At 32.8% G+C, this 19,026-nt stretch overlaps 1 protein-coding gene across 1 annotated transcript in view; it reads left to right on the top strand.

Annotated features, from left to right (window-relative positions):
• CFAP47 (cilia and flagella associated protein 47) overlaps positions 1–18,767 on the top strand; it is a gene marked incomplete at its 3' end in the record, with an annotated part of 348,750 nt that extends 329,983 nt beyond the window's left edge. Inside the window, exons 56-58 of the mRNA XM_039855224.1 lie at positions 2,173–2,325; positions 13,773–13,944; positions 18,606–18,767. Of these exons, the coding sequence (XP_039711158.1) occupies positions 2,173–2,325; positions 13,773–13,944; positions 18,606–18,767 (487 nt within the window). The remainder of the gene's footprint in view (positions 1–2,172; positions 2,326–13,772; positions 13,945–18,605) is intronic.
• Between the last annotated feature and the right edge of the window lie 259 nt (positions 18,768–19,026).

The following is a 19,026-nucleotide window of genomic DNA, read 5'->3' as shown; positions in this document are numbered from 1 at the left end:
GCTAAGATTGAAATAACATTAATTTCAGGGCCCTTTATCTCACATTCTGTGAAGCACTCAAAGCCCTCAACTAGATCTATGAGTTCCAGATATTTGTTTTGGTCACATTTAATCACCATATTTCAACTTCTGTGTAATTCTAAGTCTCATCCAAGAACTATCCTATGGAAACATTGAGCTCTCTATTCCTAGTTGTCCCAAACACTAGTCGTTTCTTATGTCCTCCAAAAACTAGTTGGAATGTACTAAAGTTCTCAAGGGGGTACACTTTGCCCCCATACACTCAACATAAGATCTATTCTGAAACAGATAGTGTGCTAGTTATTAAATTATTTTTCTAGAAGTCAAAAACCTATTCTAGTAATTATTTTTATCTACGAATGCCCTTGAGAAACAAATAGGTATAATTTTATAAATATATATTATGTACCTTCTGTACAGTTCATTCTTCATTGATAAGAACACATTACAGTTTACCTATTGCTTTCCCAGTTCGACTGTATCACCATTGACGTTTATTGTTTCTTTTCTTTTTTATGTATCTGTCATCCAAGTTATTCTCAAATCCAGCATACTTTAGTTGTTCTGTGAGCCACCTTTTCTCTCTGTGCATTCCTATGTGCTCTTGTCCACTGGGGAAGACAGTTGGAAAATGACTCCACTACCTGTCATAGTGGAAATACAATGGCTGTGAATCCACTGTGATTTCATGATTTTTGCATTATCAGGACAATGATTTCCTAAAGACTTATAAGACAAGACCAGTGATGTGATACTAATTGTTACTAATTGTAACTTTGATCATACTAATTTCCAACTTAATGCTTTAAGATCGAAGTGAATTAGAACCAGAAAAGCTTGTATATTTTCCTCTGCCATATCAACCCTCTGAGTTTACATCTAACTTTGTACCCTTATTATACATTTCACATACTTATTCTAAATCCAAAATGTTGAATATCAACCTGTAAATTTTATCATTTAAAAATAAATTTATTTAAAATATTTTTATTCTATAAATGTGGTATGTATTGTGAAGACACATAAATCTCAGGACATTATCCAATTTTGCAATTTAAGTGAATATATCATTATTGATGCTATAAAAGCATAGCATAATTCAATTCAAAAGCTTTTATAATTTTATGGTTCCCTTTTTATCCCTTATATTCAGTTTATGTCCTATGTGCATCTGAAGTGATAAAAATATAACATTTAATATATTTTGGAGAAATATTCTTATTTATGTGGACTCTAGTATACCTGGCCCCATCCTATTTTATTGCATAAAATTAATGCCAAAGGAATACATTAATACTTCTTTATATAATTAGTAGCTTTATAGTAACAATATTTTGGTTTCTCACAAGATTACTGACAACTTCTTCTGTACTTGATGTAAGAAAAGATTGGAATTTAATATATAAATATATAAAGTTTTTCTGCTGTACATTAAATAATGTCACATTTTAATATTGATTTTAAATAATTTATTATAATTTTATTTTTAATTGTTCATTAGTGTATTTTCTAAATTTAAAATCAACCCACGAGTGAAAATCAAAATATTTTATTTAAATATTTTAAATATGAATTTTAAAATGTATGTAAATAAATATAATGGAAATAGTTTTGAACTGGTATTACAAAATAAGTGATACAGAATTTATTTTTTTTAATTGTTTGAAGGTATTTGCTATAGTATAATTATATAAGTAGAATCTGATATTTACCACAATGAGCATACAGATAGCTGAAAAATTCGCATGTTCATGACCACTAATTGAATTATTAATATAGCTAGGTCAGTTCCTGAATCAAATTTTACATCCTAGTATAATTTTCTATTATCTAATCTATATCCCCTAGATTTATCTCTTGTTATGTTATTTTCACATATTATTTAATATTCATATTTTATTCCAAAATGTCAATGTTTATAGATATTGTATGAATAAGTGAATGAGTGAGTGAGAGAGAGACAGAGAGAGAGTGTGTGGGTGTGGGTGTGTGTGAGAGAGAGACAGAGAGAAAGAGAGATAGAGAAGAATGCCAGATGCAATGCCAAAGGAAGGAACTTTTATTTTTCATGACATAATTTATTTTCTTCTATCTCAAGAATGATCATATCACCTAATAGTCAAAATAACTGGAAATATTTCTCTCCTGTAGTTGTTATAAAATGTCAGTCCAAGAAGCGGGTAGAAGAGGAGCTGAATGTTATGCTGACTGGTGATTTTTTGGGAGAAAATCCTATCTTAAATGTATCAGATTTTATAGTAACTCCAAGAAGACATTCATATGCATCTTATGAAGATATCGATGGTAAGAGAAGCACAGTCACGGATATAAAAATGATGCTAAGTAAACCTGTTTCCTTAAATTACAGGTTGCTGATTACTCAGTTACATGAAAATCCATGCCCATTTATTTTTCATTTACAATATGTCATTAAAATAGTGCTCGACAAAGTTCTGTTACCTTTGTTCTCTTAACAGTAGTTCTCTCCAAAATGATGATAATTATAGTTATTAATAGATTTATAAGAATAGATTGTGATTCTGTCATCAGTGAGAAGAGAAAAAAAACTGTAGCAACTAAAATTTCCACTGCCCTTCAACTTTAATTTCTTCCTTTACTCTCTTTTTCTAATTTAAGAGATGTGATTGAAGCCATGTCTTACAGCTTTAAATTTAGAAATATGACCTTGAATAAAATGTTTCTTAATTAAAGAAATAGAAAAATTGACAAAATAGATATAATACTCAAATTTTATAAAATAATCCCATTGACATTTAGAATCTTAAACAAGACTTTTCAAAATGTTGATTGATGATCCGGCAAAATCAAATTCCAGTGATGCAGACTTTATTTTTCAGCTATCTTCCAGATGAACTAAAGTAGAATGCTTCTATTTTACATCTAAAGAGAAATTCCTTTAACAATATTTTATTAAAACCAAGGAGGAATATCTATGTTTTATGTGTTATTTAAAAAGCAAATCAACCACTAAATCAAGTATGATATTCCTTGTAGAAGCAAAATACCTTCTCTAGTTTTCTCATTCACCTCTATATATATATATATATATATTTTTTTTTTACTTTGGTGTCAATATTATCATTTCTGTGTCTGATATAATTATTTCAGTGATAGAAGTATATAAATGAGATATCACTGATGAGAGAGAGTATGCAAGAGTATAAAGAAAATATACAAGAAATAATAGAATAGTTTTTAATTTTTTTATAATAATGGTTATTTCTATTAAATAATCAGTTTGTTTTAGACAATTCAAGAAATCCCACTCAGATGGTGAGTGCTAAACAAGACAGGCTTATTTCTCTTTCATGTGAAAGCCTGGACTTGTAGGTGGTCCAGGGAGGGAGTGTAGTGCTTATGCCCCTTGAGATCATCCAGAGACCAGGTTCATCTTCTCTTATTGCCCCACCATCCCCTACTTTGTCCTCATCCACATGGTCAATTGTACAGTGGCATCTTCAGTAGAGAGTAAGCTGGTTCCCTTTAAAGCCATGACCTGAAGATACACACATCATTTCTGTTTACATCCCATTGGTCACAACTCAGTATGTGGACACAGCTAGCTGCAGTCGAGGCTAGAAAATGTCTCTTGACAGGCCCAGATAAAATTGGGGACTCTCTATTATTTAAAAAAGAAAAACAAGGAAATATCAGAAAGACAGCAGTCTCTGCCATACTTTTTTTTATTTTGGACTTGTAAAACTTAACTGTCTACATAGCCATCCAAAAGTACTTCCTGAGAATCAATTATACATGAAGTATTTTTCTATGCCTGGTGACACAAAGTGCTTGCCCTCACACCCTCTCATCTCTCTCCTACCATCAGACTGGTGTCTCTATTCTTCAAGATAGAGTCCCAGTCAGTTTCTAGTCAGCATGTCAAATCCCCTGCTGACGAGGATCCAAAATTAACTGATTCTCTGCACAGCCCCTATTGCTATAGACTGAGTACCATCTCTCTTTTTCCAATTCCCTCTGTCACCTATTTGATATAAAGTATTATCACTCTCTCTGCCTGTGCCTTTTACCATGCCCAAACCCAGATTATAACCTTATTGCTAACCATGCCAGTTTATTTATTGAGCACTTACTATCTTCCATGAACTTTCCTAAGTATTTTATGTTTTTTATTCATTATATAATCACAAGATTTATTATCAAAGTAACCCTATGAGGAAGGGAGTGTGACTATATTTTTATTTCACAATTGAGGAAATCTAGGTAAAAGAAGTTTAATGATTTGTCTCGAGTTGTTCAACATAGAAGTGGAAAACATAGTATATGAATCTAGGCTTGATTATTTTTTCAAACATTTTTTTTTGAAGTAACTCTAGATTTAAAACCTAGATGTGAAATAGTAGGCTCTGAACTATTCATATTATAATCAGGCCTAACATAATTGCTTTTCCTTTTATAGCCCTGTAGGAACAAAAAAATTTACCAAGGCAAAGCTTTCTAAGATGTTCCCTAATATAAAGTATAATGCCCAAAGTGACCAATCAGTAAGCAAGAGTTGTTTCTACTTTTCCTTTATTATCACACTCTATTTTATTTTACTTCCTACCCTGTTTGATCCCGTTGCTCTTTTTTTTTCTCCCCTGTAGCAGTGTTTATCCATTGCTTTCTGAATAAGATAGTACCTTGGAACATACAGAATTATCAATATTCATCCATTTTTGACCCACAGAAATATTTATTTCATATGAAATTGCTGGTATCTGATAGTTTTATATCTATGAAAATGCCTTTTCCTTTGATGCAATCTATGTAAAACAGACCAGAATTACCCTTCACCATTTGTTTCCTACTATTATTTCAGCCTCTCGTTTCCCTAGGTTTTTAACCTGTTACTGAACCAAGTGGGATCACTTGCTACTTCTGTACAGTTACCATCCACTTTCCTAGCATGGCGAATGTCTGTGAGATAGTCTTCCTTGTCCATCTTGCCAATTTCCACTCATTTCTTGTGGAAACTACTTACACTAGCCATATAATTTTTATAATAGTTCAATCATATACTCTCCCCCTACTCAAAGTAAGTGTCTAATGGAGGTTGGGCTTTTAGTCCTCCCCCTCTCCTACATCTTTTGTAGTTAGAATACAGTAAGTCTGTTTCTCTTCTTTTGCAGAAGCTGCAGTACGTAAAGCTGTGGAGTATTTTTCTGTCTGCTTTTCTCTGTGTGCCTGTTTTTCTCCTCTTTTTTAGGTCTACTTTCTCTGCCTACTCATCAGCTTATACTCATGGCTCAGTCATGATCAATTAATCCTTCCTTTTACTTTATGACATCATGGTAACTTCTACAAAGACCATTCACATTGAGGTTCTGTTATTTGAAAACAAGCATTCTAAGGGTAAATATAGAAGAAGACCTGGAAATAATATTTGTTAAATGAATTATGAAAATGTCAGAATAATCTTCCACGCACTGTAAGATTTCGAAGGCGATATTTTAAAAACTGGAAATGGAGTTATGAATTGAGTATCTATGTTATATGTACCCAGTGTATTTCATAAGATCTTTGGAATTACAAGGAAACTAGTTTACACTAATTCTGTTCTTTTTATTTACTGGCTAGTTATTGATAGTGTGAACTATGTGAGATAAGGAGATAGTAATACTATTGGATTGCACAATGAGATATTTAATCTTGAATTATGTTAATTTATTAGTTATTTTTTTCTCTTTAATTGAACTTTAGTTTTGTAATTGCAAATATGCCAAATTAATCACACACTGCTTAAATTTATTTTTAAAAATGAAATAAATTTAAATGAGGAGAAGGGAGTTCCCATTGTAAGGCTATTCGATTACTCTTTATTTTAAAGAACTATCTGTTAATTATGAAATCAGACTAATGCAAACCATTTCCATTTATTTCAAAAACATTATTTTAAGTTGGATGCAGTTTCCTTTCATGAATCATGTAGTAGCATTAGAGAAATGTAGGGAATGTAATCTTTAAGTAAATGAAACCCTATCAGCTTTCTTTTCTTCAACCAAGAGCCAATATTGAAAGAGAATTCCAATTGTCTGTGCAGATCAGGGCAAAAAATATTAGTGTAGATTAACCTGAGTTCCAATGTGCAATACAACTGCCAATTTCCAGTGATAAATAAATGTAAGTACTTCTTAATTAAAATGAACATCATTTTAATAAGAGCCAACTTACAGTAACCATACCCCAGTGAATGTCCAGTCCCTTTTTGAAATGAAATCATTGTTTTGTGTGTCATCCTGATATGCTTAAGTGAATTTTAAGAGTTGAGTGTTCAAACCTTGATTTCTGTTGGAAATCTAGACTGCTGAAGGAAAAATGTTGATGCTTTTATGACATTAAGTATAAAAAAGGGCAAAGCAATGCTTGTATATAGGAACCATTTTAATATGATCTTGCTACTTTAAATTGCTGCAGTTATACTCTTCTCAGGTTGCAAGCTAAAGAAATTAAAATTCTGATAATAGAAATTGATTAAATCTTATTACCTGGAAAAAAATCCACTTTCTCCAAGATAAACAAGATCTATAACAAAAGTGCCAACATCATTTTGAGTGAGAGGTTTTAAAGACATTTTATTAGGAAAACAATCTTTCTCAAATAGCTCTTCAAAGTATACCTTTTGATATGGCTCTTATTTCACTGCTTTGTTACTTTTCTTGATGAAAAATAACACTTAATATTGAAAATAACTATTTGGAAGGCTTGCAGGCTTATCTCTTCCCATCACTCCCTCTACAATAGCCTTTTCTGTACTCAATAACAACAAACTCAAGAAGCTCATCTATTTCTTGGCTGAAGACATTTTAATTTGTGAATGTTTCTGTTCTGAAACTTGGCCTGCAATCCAGAAGTAGATTTTTTTCTGTCTCCTCTCAATTGTAATGTTTTTCTGTCTCTATGATACCTGAATATTTGATAAATCAGCTGACCTTTCCCATGTCTGGGTTCATTAAAGGCATCTGGTAATAACTTGATTCCTTTCCTTGCCCATATTTCAAAGATATAACTAACTTGCTAACATTCTTTAGGTCTTCCTGCTTGCCCTTCCCTTCTCACCTATTTTTTTGTGAAGGGACAAGTCTGATCACAAAGTCTGAAAATTCTTTTAGTCTTTACTATATGCAGAGGCAAACCAGCTATTTCCCCCTCATGTGTGTAACTTAATTATAGCTTACTCAGCAAATTAGCGTCCAACAGAGTCATATTGTTCATGCCATTTTACGCTTCCTAATGGCTCTTAAATCCCTTATGGTAGAAATTAAAGCACTTTGCTATGTGGCTTGAATTGTGATGGAGTTTTCAGTGTGATCATTGATTATACCCTGTATTCCCTCAACTGAGTTTATAAGCAACTGAGAAGTAGATGTAGAAATACAACAGATGGAGATCAAAAGATTACCTTTATTAACTATAAAGGTGGACTGGAAAGTGACTTTGTACTATGGACTCATTTGGGCTCATCAATACTGTCCACCAAAATTAAGTACATTCACCCCAAACTACGCAGTTGCAGACTCCCTGTAGGAACAAATAACCCACACATGAAGGAGGAGGACAAGAAAGGATGTATTCCTGGATCAAAACATCAGGAAAGAAAGAGAAGGGTCTGCTCATCTTATCTTGTTCTATTCTTGCACCCTCATTCACTAATCAGATATGTTGCTTTTCCTCCGATGGCAAGTCATGAGGGAGGACGTAGATTGATTTTTTTTTTCCTCCTATACTTTTCCCTTCTCATGAGTGAATAGGCCCCTCTACATAAACATGATAAGTAGGAGATAAGAATCTCCACCACTCTTTCCATCATTCTCCCTTTATCTTCATCTTCTTTCCCTGAGAGTCTGATAAAACTATCAAGCCTCATTAAGGGAAAATGCTAGGACCTCTCTGCTCTCTCTCCACCTGCACTCCTCATACATGCCATTGAATGAACCAGGACTGGTAGCTTTCATACAACAATCTAGTGAGCATCTTTGCTGCCTGATATTATACTGAGCCCCAGAGATTCCAAAATGAACAAGACACAAACTGTTATCAAAGAATTCAAAGAAAATCTACCCAACGTGTTGGATTTATGTACCTGTATTATTTATAATTACCCTACTGGGATAGTATTATACTTAGATTTTTAGACTGTGTTTTGCAATGTCATTTCTATGACTTTATAGATTATTCTCTGTGGGCAGAATTTCTTCTATAATTGTGTTTATTTTTCCTAAGTAGTTCCTGGTCCGTGCATTATTTGTGTCTCTCTGGAGATTAGTATGTTGACTTTCTCTCTGAGACTTTTTCTGTGAGAGAAATGGTTTTATTATTTAACTACACATCAAATTCATGCCTCTTCCTCTTATTTCCCAAACGTTCTATAGCTTGAGCCTATTTTTATTTATTTGCTTAACTGTCAATGGTGATGGCATCTGCTCAACAATTGTCTTTTGTGTCTGATTTGTTGATTTATGTTACACTGGTCTCATTTCACCCTAGGCCCATCATCTTGCTGTATGTTTTTTGCATGTTGTATATAAGCTCCCGTGTCAGGTTTGGTCTGTAATCACAAACATCTCCTGAGAAACCTTTCATTGGTCCTCCATGACCCCACATTGCCTTCTAGACTTGATCCTTTGCTCTGCTGCTCTTTATTTTACTTTCTTTCCTTAACTCACTTCATTAAGGCTTCTGTTCTAACTACTCTAATGAGACAGCCCTTAACAAGATTGTCAGCCTGATCCAGTATGCCTAATTTGTGTTCTGAGCTTGCTCAACTTGTCAGCAGCATTTACCAATTGACTCACTTGAAGAACTTTCTGCTCTTGGTTTTCATGACTAGCTTTATTAATTTACTGTCTCACTGGTTGTGCCTTCTCAATCTCTGTTGTTGGCTCCTCTTCCTCTGAGTGGAATCTAAATGTTTGAGTGACCCAGGGCTTTGCCCTGAGGGCCACCATACTTCTTTGCACAAGTTAGGTCCTGCACACTTCCAGATGATGATACTGATGGCATCTGCTCAGCAATTGGGCCATAGGACAGGCCTGATATTCTAGATTGTGAAGTCTAAAATGAGACAGCTTGGGTTCTTCCATTTAGTCTCTGTAGGGCCTTGAGAAAATTACATTACCTCTCTCTAACTCAGTTTTCTTCAGCTATAGAGACATTAATGGTATCTACTTTATAGGCTATTTTTGAAGATTAAGTGTAAATGTATGGAATCCTTAAAAGTACTTGGTGCTCAATAAATGTTCCATAAGTGTTAGCTATTACCATTATTATCATGTAAAGCTGTAGTTGGATTTTTTGTGATAGTAATGTACTAGATGGCCCATCTTCAGTCACTGCATGATGTTTTGAGAAGGAAACATGGTCCTCTCAATGTCATTCAGTTTTCTCATTAATACATAAAAGAATAATCTATCAAAAAGAAAGTATAAAAATATGGTACCTAAATCTTGGATAGAGCCTGAAATTGGATGCTAATTGCTAAAAGCTCAGGTAAAATATTTATGTTATAATTAGTCCCTTTATCTTTTATTCCTGGTATCCTGTTTAAAATAAAATGTAAGAAAAGCATCAGCTGTGTGGTCACTTTCTTCCTTTAATTTTTATTTCGTAGTATATTGTACTTGCAGTCATATCAGAGGAACATACAGTTATTTTAAGTTAATCAAAATGTTTGATCTATTAAATTGCCTTATGAAAGTGAAGTAAAATATGTAAATGAGATATGCCTTCACAAAGATATGCAATTTTATAAAAATATAAGAGAGTGCAGATGGCACATTCTTCATTATCTATTCAAAGAAAATAGCTCTGGGTAGTTTATCTAGAATCCTCTGTTTTCTTTGAATACCTTGTTGTCTTCATCCTATTTCAAATTTGTCTTATTGCCCCATTCATTCTTTATGCAATTATCATATTCTGTCAAATAAATGTATATGTCTATTATTAAGGAAGAGAGAACTACAGAAATTTAAGGAAATAACATGAATAACAATATTTATTATACTTTGATATTCGTTTCTCCATAATTGAGACGTTTTGTTGGGTTTGCTATGAAATGTGTTTCTTACAGATTAAAATATTTGTGGTATAATAATACATAATTTTAAAGTATATTTTGGAAATAAATTTTTTATAATTCAGTACCCTTTGATTATTATATTTAGTCAAGTTTTCTTTTTAAAAATTACTGTTATTCTTCCACATTAAGTAAATTTCAGTCATTGTCCTGAGAAAATTCACCCAAATAACAGGAACCCTTGGCCAGAAGTTCTCACTGCATGATTTATTGGCATTATGATCCAGACATTAAGTTGAATGATAATTATTCAGGAACAATATCTGGATGGGAAATACATCCCTCTGTTCAATGTAATGGCTTTGCTGCCATACCTAAGTGATTGTTACCATTATTATTTTATGACACTATAGATAGATAAATAGATATAGATATAGATATAGATATAGATATAGATATAGATATAGATATAGATATAGATGAAGATGTAGATATAAATATATCATACTCTGAAATTCTCTGAAGCCTGTTTGATTAAATATTCTGTATATATGTTAAGGGTATGAATATAGTACTGAAGTAATAAGCTCAGTGATTCTACTTACCAGTCATGACTGCTCAGGTAACTCCTGCTTTATACATCGCTGGGCATTTCTTGATCTTAATCTACATCTTCCTCTCACCCTTGTCCAGCCACCACCTGGCCTGAACTACCGGGAAAACTTCATTAACTTCTCTTCTAATCTCTTTTTGCTCAATTTACCTTAAATGAGCACATCACTTCCATACTTCAAACATTTAGTGGCATCCTGTTATTCTTAGAAGTCCCAGATCCTCAGTGCTCCACACGATCTTGCCAACTTTGCCCACTACATCTATTGATAGGTTCTTCCCACTATCTCTGCTCCACTCACATAAGTTCTTCCTCAAATGGGCTAAGTTGGTTTCTACCATGGGAAATTCTCCATACTTCTCTGAAGCCTAGGGGGCATTTTCTTTCTCTCTACATCCTGGTAACCCATATCACCTTTCAGTTTGGTATATTGGTCTTCTCCTCAGGACCTTAGCAGTCAGATTCCTAGAACCTATGCTTTCATAGCCTCCTTTACTTCTCCATAATAGCAGTTATCACAGTAATATTTTTAAAACTAATGGTACGATTGGTAGTTTATTAGCAGTTCTCTCCTGTCAATCATAAGCATGAGGATAAGAACCATACTTGTGATTTCGAGGAAAGCTTTCAATTATTTGCTGAATGACTAAAGAAAATTAAAATATAAATAAGAAAAAAATGTTATATTTTTAAAGTATGTTTAGATGTTGGCTGTAGAAACTCAATTATCTGCCTCATATTCATGAATTTAGCCAAAGCTAGAAAGTTTAATTGAGGCAAAACCTACAAGTCTTAGTGGTTCATGAAAATCTTCAGGGAATGGGAGACAATTGAAAATGTTTTTTTGTTTTTTTTTTGTTTTTTTTTTGTTTTTTTAAACAAGCCTGTGATAACCATTATATATTGTAAGAGAATAAAAAGAGGTTAGTAAATATTTACATACCTGTTAAAACACAATTGAAGTTAAATATATATTTACTCTGACTATTAATTTCATGGATTCAAGTGTCTTTTTAAGGATTTGCTCTACAGGGACAAAATTTTTCTCCAATATTGGAAAAATTCTCAAGGACGTTTGACTTGTAACTTTGAAATTGTAATGTGTACTATGGGAAACTACATCTATTTAAAGACTTGCTTTTTTTTTTTTTTTTTTTAAATATTCAGGTATTTTCTTGAAGTTCTAAGCTATGCTTGTCATGATGTTAATTTTATCCAACATTCAGATGATAATTAATTTACATTGACCTAAATGACAGCTCTTATCAATCCAGTCCATATAAAATTACTGTATAGATTGATTCCAAGTTAGGAACCTAGCAAAAGGCCTGTTTCTTACTTGGTAATATGACTTTTCCAATAATATGCAGAGACTCTAACAGATCAGCTTTAAGACACAATACAGAATGCCAGTTTATCATGATATGGTCTGACCTGATTCTGTCTATTTCCCTTAGATGCGTATATCAATATATTTGAGTTACAGACAAAGGGGTTATGTGTAGTTTGAAAAATATATTCATGTGGTTCCTATTTGCCTCATCCTCACACTCTGCTTCCTAGATGATAAGCATATCTTTGTTTTGTACCAATGTATCTTAGAATTGGAATTATGACATCCATAGTAACAGATTTCCCCACAGTGGATTCAGTGCTTCTGAAACTAAATTTAACTTCTCATTTCCTATCTTAATTCTGATCCAACCGTTGCCATAAAAGCTTCAATAATTAAGCAAAAACAGATGCGAATCTCAACTATATACAGTAATTGCTTTTAAAAATAGTATGTTATTTGAATGCAATGGAAATTTCATCTCTCATTAAATACTTAAAATTTTTAAATTTTGTTTCTCTGTATGGACTATGGCCTCCTGTGGAACATTTTCATATCCCATCCCCAAAACAAATAGACATATTATATGTAGACATTGATTTAGCTATAGCGAAGAATGGTTATCAATGAGAACGACAATTGCCAATTTATCAATACAATGAAAACCAGCAATTCAGAAGGTCAGATTTATTTTTACATGTGGAAAAAGAAAAAAGAGATCTTGTGAGGGTGTGGGTCAGTCAGTTATTTTGCATTAATAAGGTTAGCTAAGTAATCATTAAATATGACTTGGGCTTGTTGCAGCCAAGCTTCTTTTCAGAATTCTATTGTAGAAATTATAATCAACTATTTCTGAAAGGTGATTTCTGTTAGGATTGCTTAAAGAAAGGTAGCCATCACTTTTGTGAACCCACGGATCACTTTTACCTTTATACACTAGAGACAGACCTTAGAAATTAGCTCACCTGTGGACCAGGTAAAGTCATGGTTCTCTGACCTCTTTTCTGTGACCCACATGCACTGAACTCCTTGGTTTGGAATTTGGGCTCCTTACATGTACATGGAGAATAAATATAATAGGTGTTTGTGCTTCGCTTCTATATGCCAGTCCTGGCTTTAAGGTAATTTTCGCTAGTACCTAACAAAACCTTGCTGTAACTTTCCTCTGATGTGAGTCAATTGGTAACCTACTAGTTAAGAATATATGGTTAAGCATATTGTCTGTAATACTCCAAGACTAAAACATGAAGAACTTTCTCTTTTATCAAAATAAACCAGAACTTGAAAATCCTGTCCTAAAAGATTGGAATGCTGGTTTAATATTGTTTAAAATTAATTCAAATATTTCTTTACAAATTACATGTCTATAGGTACATGTCTTTAGTACATTTATTATATAGAGCATGCCATATTTGTATTTTATAGTAAATGTTGATTTACTATAGTAAATATTGATTATTAATTTCCACTTGGCTATTTCTTATTTCATAAATCTGAATATTTTAAAGATTTAAGGATGGTAGGAATTGTCTTTGGCAGGTTTTTTTTTTTTTATATTCATTTATTTATATATTTACCATTTAATAAAATCATACCGAGTACTACTATATACCTGGTAAATACACTAGGCATTATGAACACAAAGCTAAATAACATATACCCTCTCCCTCCTTATAAATACCTGTGCATGGTTAGTGTTATGTAACCTACCTGATGTTCAATCTATACGTATTTAATTAAATTGAAATGAATTTTAATCTTGATTTTCCTAGGTATACCTATAAAACGTGAATTTGAATATGAAATTATATTTGAATCTGAAGTTATGAGGTCTAACTTGCAATCCACTGTGGCTTTATATTTGATGAAGAAATCTTATAATATCCGGGCTGAAATGATAACATTGGCTTTCAACCTGATATTTTCACCAAAGAAACCAATAAGGTAAACCCCCTTTTATTCCTTTTTTCTTTAAACAATATAATTTCTCTTTTAAACTAAATTGTATTACTTTTTTAAACTAAATAATATTGATTTTTCTTTCCATCTTTCTATATTTGGTTTGTATTACTTCTTTGATGCTATTGAGGTAAATATTTTGGGCTAGATTATTTCTAGCTATCAAGCTATGAAAAGTGTTCTGATGAGAAAAAAAGAGTCCAAATGGTTAGAAATCTAAGATATCTTCCTGAATTGTGATCTCTCTAAAGTCATTAGGGTATAATAATAACAAAAGAGAGCAGTCTGCTTTGTAAAATTAAAAAAAAAAAATACTGACTTGGCACTATACATTGCAACATAATATTTCTTGATACTTCTCAAAACTAGTTCAAATGATGAAAATGCCTAAACTATGTTCTACTTTGCAATTGCTGTTAGTACCCTTTTACCACATAAAACCATAACATTGCACATCCGTTAGTAAAGTGTAAGAGGATTGTATTGGAATGTTAGAATAGCGAGCTTTGAATGTCTATACGCTGGGAAGCCTCATTCAGTGTCTTTACTTTTACTTTTTAGGCAACTGTTACGTCGTACCTGCAAATCCTGTATGATAGATTGCATCTGAAATAGGGTTTTATTTATATCTGAATGCAGAGATACTGATCAGAACCACAGTATACACAAAATACAAAATACAAATTGACAATGAAAAAAAACAATTTCAAGTATTACTTGTGCTTTTAAAATTTTCTGTAGTTTAGCTATGTATCTGATGTAGCCAGGCATGTATTTAAAGTAGCTTTGAATATGTAGTCCAAAAAATAAAAGATAGGGTCATCTTCAGGAAGTAGTAATAAAATCAAGCTGCAAGAAGAAAGTATACTATAAACATTGACGTTACCCTCTTTTATCTTCCCTTTCATTTTCATAGTTTTCTATATTTATTTGTTAGTATTTTTATACATTTAGGTTTGTATTGTTTTAATTTAGTGGTATGGAAATTACAAGCAACAACCAGAAAGGGAAAATGTTTTCATTAATGAATATGAGCAGAACCAGTGTAAATTTATACTCATTTAATAGTTTGTGGATTTAGAGCTTCTTGGTGAATATTTGAGAAACTGATTTAGGACAACTTGTATGTGTGATTTACAAACTTTTATGAATGTTGCGTGATGTTCTCATGTAGTTTATTTGCTACCACACGGGGTAATGTGAAATCCACCATCACCCCAGCAGCATAAAGGGGGTCCTCGGTGCTTCCCTGCCAATGCAGTAAAGAATTATAGGTCAGTGAGATTTAGAAAAAGTAAGATTTATTGAAAGTACATTTTAGAAGGAGAAGGGTCACACCAAGGAAGGCTGCAACCCCATGGAATTCAGGAGGTAAAAAGAATAGAGCATGCTCCAGGTGAGGGGCAGATTACAGGGAGGGCTGTAACAGTACAGAAGTGGGAAGGTCTGTTTATATTTGGGCCATGATAGGAGGTTACAAGGGTGTTCCTAGATGATTGGCATGTGAGGTCATTTTGATTGACATTTGGCTATTATGTAACTCTGCCTACTGTGCATGGGGTTACCCAGAATTCAGTCTGTTATAATTAGATTCATGAACTTCCAGGCATAAGCATGATATTATAATGATGGTGTAATGAGGCTGAGGTGAAACTAGGGTTAGAGTAGTCCTTATTGCACAAGTGTCTGTGCTGGATTAAACCTAGCTATAGTATTATGGTCCTTCATTCTTTCATTACTCAGGATGCAGGGGTGATACATAACTATAAAATGGGTGTTCCAGGGAGGGCCTAAGGAAGGTCTCTGGGGTGGGCCTTTGTTCCTTTGTTCCCCTGTCGCTCATGTCTGTCTAACATAATGATTCTATTTTGTGCATATTTGTAAATTCATTCACTTTTGTCATTTCTTCTTCCATATATATTTTGGATGGTTCACTGCAAGACACACAGTTAAATGAGAAAAACCAAACTAAAACCAATAGCTCTAAACTATGACAAAGAAGAATAAAAAGTAATTACACCCAAATCATGCTTTTCCTAGATAATTAAAATAAGTATTAAGTTAAATTCTACTCTTCCTTATTGGCAAGGAGAAAAAACAAAATTGTCATGTTTTGGTTAAAGAAAAATATAATATTGTTTCACAACAATAAATACAAGGTAATTTTTAGCATCCATCCTTTTACAGAGTAGTGCTGTACATAATAATGTTCAAGGCTCTAAGTGGTAGTTTTACAAAGAAAAAAAAATTTTCCTAAAGAACTTGACTTTTTCTTATAATAAAAATCAAGGGTCTAATGCTTAAGAGAAAAATAGTTAATATTGTCATGAATCAGTCTGATGATTCTAATTTAACACAGGTCTAAACATTTGGTTTAAATAGAGAAATGATAGATATCATTTGTCTTAGGCTATCTTTTAAAAATAGTAGTTATCTTAGCTCAGCGTTCTCCTGAAACTTTTTAGGTGCTCAGGAGGTGAAGGGAATGAGACCCCCCAAAGTTATATTTCACAGAGTTTGGAGGAGATAACTGGTAATAAGAAATATCACATATGTACATTGTTAGGAATCCATAGTGTTGACCATAAAATGGTTTGTATGGTCATCCCTGAAATTGAGTGCTCTTCCTCACTATGGAACAAAAGGTGTGACTCAGTGGCTTCCACTAACTCCAAAGATTGGCCTGCAGAATGAAGTTAGTCAACATTGTTCATTTGAACATGTTCATTCATATATTCAAAAATCATTTAGCATCTACAAAAGAGACGAGATTCCTGCACTTTTTGATTATGTAGCTTAGTGAGAATAATAAGTAAGAGAGAATTAAATGTATAAGTAAATAGTAGCATTTCAGATTGTCCCGAGAGGGAAATAAATAAGGAGAAATAGATGTATATCAGATAAGCAGACAGTTAAGATTCCATGAAGACTTGATGTCTGAACAAGGACCTTATGGATAAGAAGAGCTTGAAAGAGTATTTGAGATATAGGCCATGGGACAGGAGAACGTTGGGCGTGAACACTGAATAGTAAGGAGGCCAGCGTTTCTTTAATGCAGTGAGCAAAGGAGAAAGTAAGGTTAGAGAGTTTAGCCAGGATCTGATCACATAGGGTCTTGAGGCTGTGAATTTGTCTTTTTTGCTTGAAACAATTGGAAATGACTGAAGGATAAATTTTGGGGGACTGATTTAGGGCAACTTGTGCACATGATTTATAAAATTCTCTAAGTGCTGGGTGATGATCTGATGTCGCTTAACAATTCTATGTGCATATACATTTAAGACTGCTATTCCTTGCTCCAAATGAATTTGGTGTGGTTCAAAAGTAGATACAGAGTTAAATAAGAAAAACCAAAATAAAACAATAGCTTGAAAGTATAGAAGTCCTCTCCTCCTTGGAAGATGGCAAGAGTAGAAGCTGAGAGATCAGTTATTGAAATAGTGCTCTTGAAGTAGTGCTGAGAGGAATATAGTTTTATTTACTAAGATAGGAAAGTGTGAGAGAGGTATAGGTTTAGGGTTTACATTTTGCATATATGTTCAATAATATATATCAGTCATCATAGGCTAAGTTAGTATTCCACTGTTTCAATGCAATACACTTTATTGTTGTTACCAGCATTCTATTGAAGGAATTTTTTTTTTAATTTGGCACCAGTTTTTTGATAGTATAAATAATGCAGCAGTGAACATCCTTATAATATCATTTCTTGAATCTTCGAGACATGCCTCTGGGAGAAATTACCTATAGCGAAATTGTTGGTTTAGTGTGTGCAACTTTCGAATTTGGTAAGGTATTGTCCAGTTGTTCCCTAAATGGTTGAATAAGTTTACAGTCCTATCTAAAGAGGATAAGAGTTCCCAGACTGTTCTTTCAGACAGTTTTACATAAGAAGATTGTGATTTCTTTGTCCAATCTGACATGATATTGCAACCACATCATTACCTGTTTGAGTCATTTCCACCCTAAGCAAACAAATGGATAACCATTCCTCAATTTTAACTACTGCTCTATGTTTCCACTCTTCTTCAGATCCAAAGGCTTAGAAAGGCTATCTCTACTCTCTTCATTAATTCAACTGCCACTCATGTTATTGTGTAAGGTGCTTGTGGTCTTTATTGATTACAATTTAATTTTTTAAAAGCTTCAATTTAACTCAATTTTATGGGGCTTTAAGTATTCACAGAAAATATAATTTGTCTATGCAAATCAGGTGTTGAAAAAACTTTTCATAATGTTTCCTTCTGAAGAGAAAATCCCTGTATGGAATATCTGTTAGCATAACACTTAGGTCCATTTGTCAACCTCCCCTTAGATTCTTAAATATTTTGATATTCAATGCTTGTTATAGAAAATTTGCAGTCAATTCTGCATATTTTACTGGTTCTTAGTAAATAACTAGAACATAGATAAAATGTGCTACAAAACACCTAAAAGGAGAATGATAATATAACATGTGACCTAAAAATTAATCTTAAAGTGTAATTAACAGTCATTTACATTTTTTTAAGAATTAAAAGTCCCAGTGCTTTTAATGAAACCACAAGGTTTGCTTACATTTTCACCTTAAAGATTGATCTGGCTATATTGTATTCTCTTTGCCTGTTTTCCTGGAGTATTCTTTATAATCTCTTTTTCTTTTCAAGGTCTGAAATTACACTGAAAATAGAGTGTATAACAGATGGGATCTGGCAGTTTCCCATAATACTGATTGCTACTGAACCTGATGTAGATGATGTCATTAATATTGAAGGGGCTGGTTTATATAAGGAATCTGTTGTTGACTTCACGCTGACCAGTAGGAAAAGGTAATACATATTAAGCAAGAATATGTAACTGGTTTTGCGATTGTAATTTATGCTACACTGGGAAACAAAATTTAAAATGGAAAATTCTATCATCTCATCTTTTGCTGGTTAAGCCAGAACAGTATTGCTTCTATGAATCAAAGCTTTATATATTTCATGATTCATATTTAAAAACTTGAAAATAAGTGAGGTGAAGACCACAAAACAAGAAGCAAAAGTAAATAATTACGTATTGAAATTTAGGACAATATTTCTCTTT

This window comes from Pteropus medius, unplaced genomic scaffold (genome assembly GCF_902729225.1).
Source record: "Pteropus medius unplaced genomic scaffold, Ma_sr-lr_union100, whole genome shotgun sequence".
NCBI lineage: Eukaryota > Metazoa > Chordata > Mammalia > Chiroptera > Pteropodidae > Pteropus > Pteropus medius.
This window is presented reverse-complemented; position numbering and strand designations above follow the sequence as displayed.